The sequence below is a fragment of the Electrophorus electricus genome, chromosome 25 (genome assembly GCF_041902795.1).
Source record: "Electrophorus electricus isolate QZ-2024a chromosome 25, ASM4190279v1, whole genome shotgun sequence".
In the NCBI taxonomy this organism is placed as follows: Eukaryota; Metazoa; Chordata; class Actinopteri; order Gymnotiformes; family Gymnotidae; genus Electrophorus; species Electrophorus electricus.
Window position 1 is genome coordinate 12612501 of NC_137521.1, and position 2500 is coordinate 12615000.

At 43.2% G+C, this 2500-nt stretch overlaps 1 protein-coding gene across 1 annotated transcript in view; it reads right to left on the minus strand.

Annotated features, from left to right (window-relative positions):
- Positions 1 to 2500, minus strand: part of prkcz (protein kinase C, zeta) — an 89574-nt gene that overhangs the window by 15945 nt on the left and 71129 nt on the right. Inside the window, exon 16 of the mRNA XM_081707288.1 lies at positions 1801 to 1890. Coding sequence (XP_081563414.1) covers positions 1801 to 1890 — 90 coding nt within the window. The remainder of the gene's footprint in view (positions 1 to 1800; positions 1891 to 2500) is intronic.

Genomic DNA, 2500 nt, shown 5'->3' on the forward strand with positions numbered 1-2500 from the left:
TCTCTCTCTCACACACACGCACACACTCATACACACACACACACACACACACACACACACACTCATACACACACACACACACACACACTCATACACACACACACACACACACACACGCACACACACACGCACACACACAGTCTCTCTCTCTCTCACACACACACGCACACACACACACACGCACGCACGCACATACACAGTCTTTCTCTCTCTCTCACACACACACGCACGCGCACACACAAACACGTGCACACACACACACACACACACATACACAGACACAGACACACACACACTCACACAAAAGTGTAGGTGAGGCCATAGAATATTCAGTGCTGTAGAGAGCTCTGTGTGTGAGTGTGTGTCATGCCACACCAATTAACGAACCTCTAAGTCCTGCACATCAGCATAGACCGCGCTTCATTTCAAATTCCCTTTCATTTCGGGCACTATTTCCCTGCGCACGGCAGATCTAAGAGCCCCATGGAGCTGCTCTGCTGCCACAGCGTTCTTTACCAACACATCCTCTCAGCACAGAACAAGTTCTGATTTTTAAAATCTCCACGGTGGACAAACACCAGCTAAGAAACACCAGCCAAGAAATGAACCAATGTGAATGAACCAATGTGAATCAACCAGTGCGAATCAACCAGTGCTAATGAACCAGTGTGAATATGGGAGAACATTTCAGAGACTTCCCAACACACACACACACACACACACACACACACACACACATACAGCAGCCCAACACAAGGATTTAGAAAGCTGTAGTTATAATCCCACTGGTACACACACACACTAACATTCTCATGTTGTCATTTGGTTTCCCAGGCACTGCACATCTGGCCAGTACCAGTGTTTGTTAAAGTTGGTTGGAGTGTATTAGTTTTCTTCTTTTGGGCTTTTTCGCAGGAGTATTTTGCTGGAGTATTTCAGGGAGGGGTGAGAGGGATGCGATTCTTTGGATCTGTGGTCGGAATAACCCTGCTAGTATGAGATTATATAACAGAATTATAATGCAATTACAAAATTTAAAAAAACCCTAAGCATGTCATTTAGATACATGAAACACATCAAATGTCACAGGGTTTGAGTTGTAGTTTTAATTGTTCTTCACCAAACGTTTGGGAGGAGCATAAAAAAATCACTTTGTTCCAGTCATCACTGTAAGAATATAAGCAGATGCTTATTAACAATCACCCACCTCCACCCATCGTTCATATAGCCCCACCCATCTCTGGTATCCATTCTCAGAGAAAGGATGAGTCAGTCAGTGTGGGTTCAGAACCAGGCTCAGACACACCCCTCCCCAACACTGTCAAACATTTACATCTACAGCATTTAGCTGATGCTTTTATTCAAAGTAGTGGTGGGGCTTGAACCAGCAACCTTCTGAGTACAAGTCCAGTACCTTAACCACAGAGCTCCCACTGCACTGAGTTGTGTCTGGATCAAACAGACACAACTCTAAACATTACAATGGTGGTAATTGTTTCACAATGTCCAACAAACACAACTCTGAATATTAAAACGGTGTTTGGCTCAGAATGTCCAAGAAACACAACTCTAAACTTTTCTACGTTGGTGTTTGGTTCAGAATGTGGGGCCAGTTTCTTGGCTTTAAGGAGTTATCAGATTAGGACAGTTGTGCTAACATTCTGTTTCCTTTTTAGCTCTAAAGTTGCAGCCAAATCTCAGAGCTGCTTCAGCACGTACAGTAAAACAATACGAAAGGCAGTGTGGGGTGTCTTCACCCCTCACACATCTGACGGTGTGTGAGGTATCTTCACGCCTCACCTGGTCCCAGTCGATGCTCCTGAAGAACGTGTGAGACTTGATATCACTGAAGCCGGTCTGAACTTGGCAGCCGAGCCTCTCCTTGGGATCCTGGGGAACGAAAGATTTGATTAAAAGCAGAACTCATACAAAACTCATAGAACTCAAACAAAACTCATAAAAATCTCATGCAGAACTCATAAATCTCATACAGAACTCATATAAATCTCATACAAATCTCATACAGAACTCATATAGAACTCATAAATTTCAAACAGATTCATACAGAACTCATAAATCTCACACAGAACACATACAGAACATTAATCTCACACAGAACTCATACAGAACTCATATAAATCTCATACAGATCTCATACAGAACTCATACAGAACTCATACAGAACTGGAAAACAGGTCCAACAAACACAAGGCCGTCGTGGAGTAAATATTTACATGACTCCTGACCACATGATTCACTGATTGCGGTAAATTCTCGCTTAGCCCATCCAATAAAATCAAACCAGGGATATATCAAAATGACGACCATGTGCTGGGTCTGAGGAACGCAGGCTGGGGTCCATGATGCGTCGCTCTGTTCTGGTGTAACTGAGTCATGAGTGAAAGCAGATTTGGATCCATTTACATTTAGTCCAGTTTCTCAGTCTGTTTTCATCTCTCTGATTATTCATGGTATTATTCATACAATACTGAACGGCCTC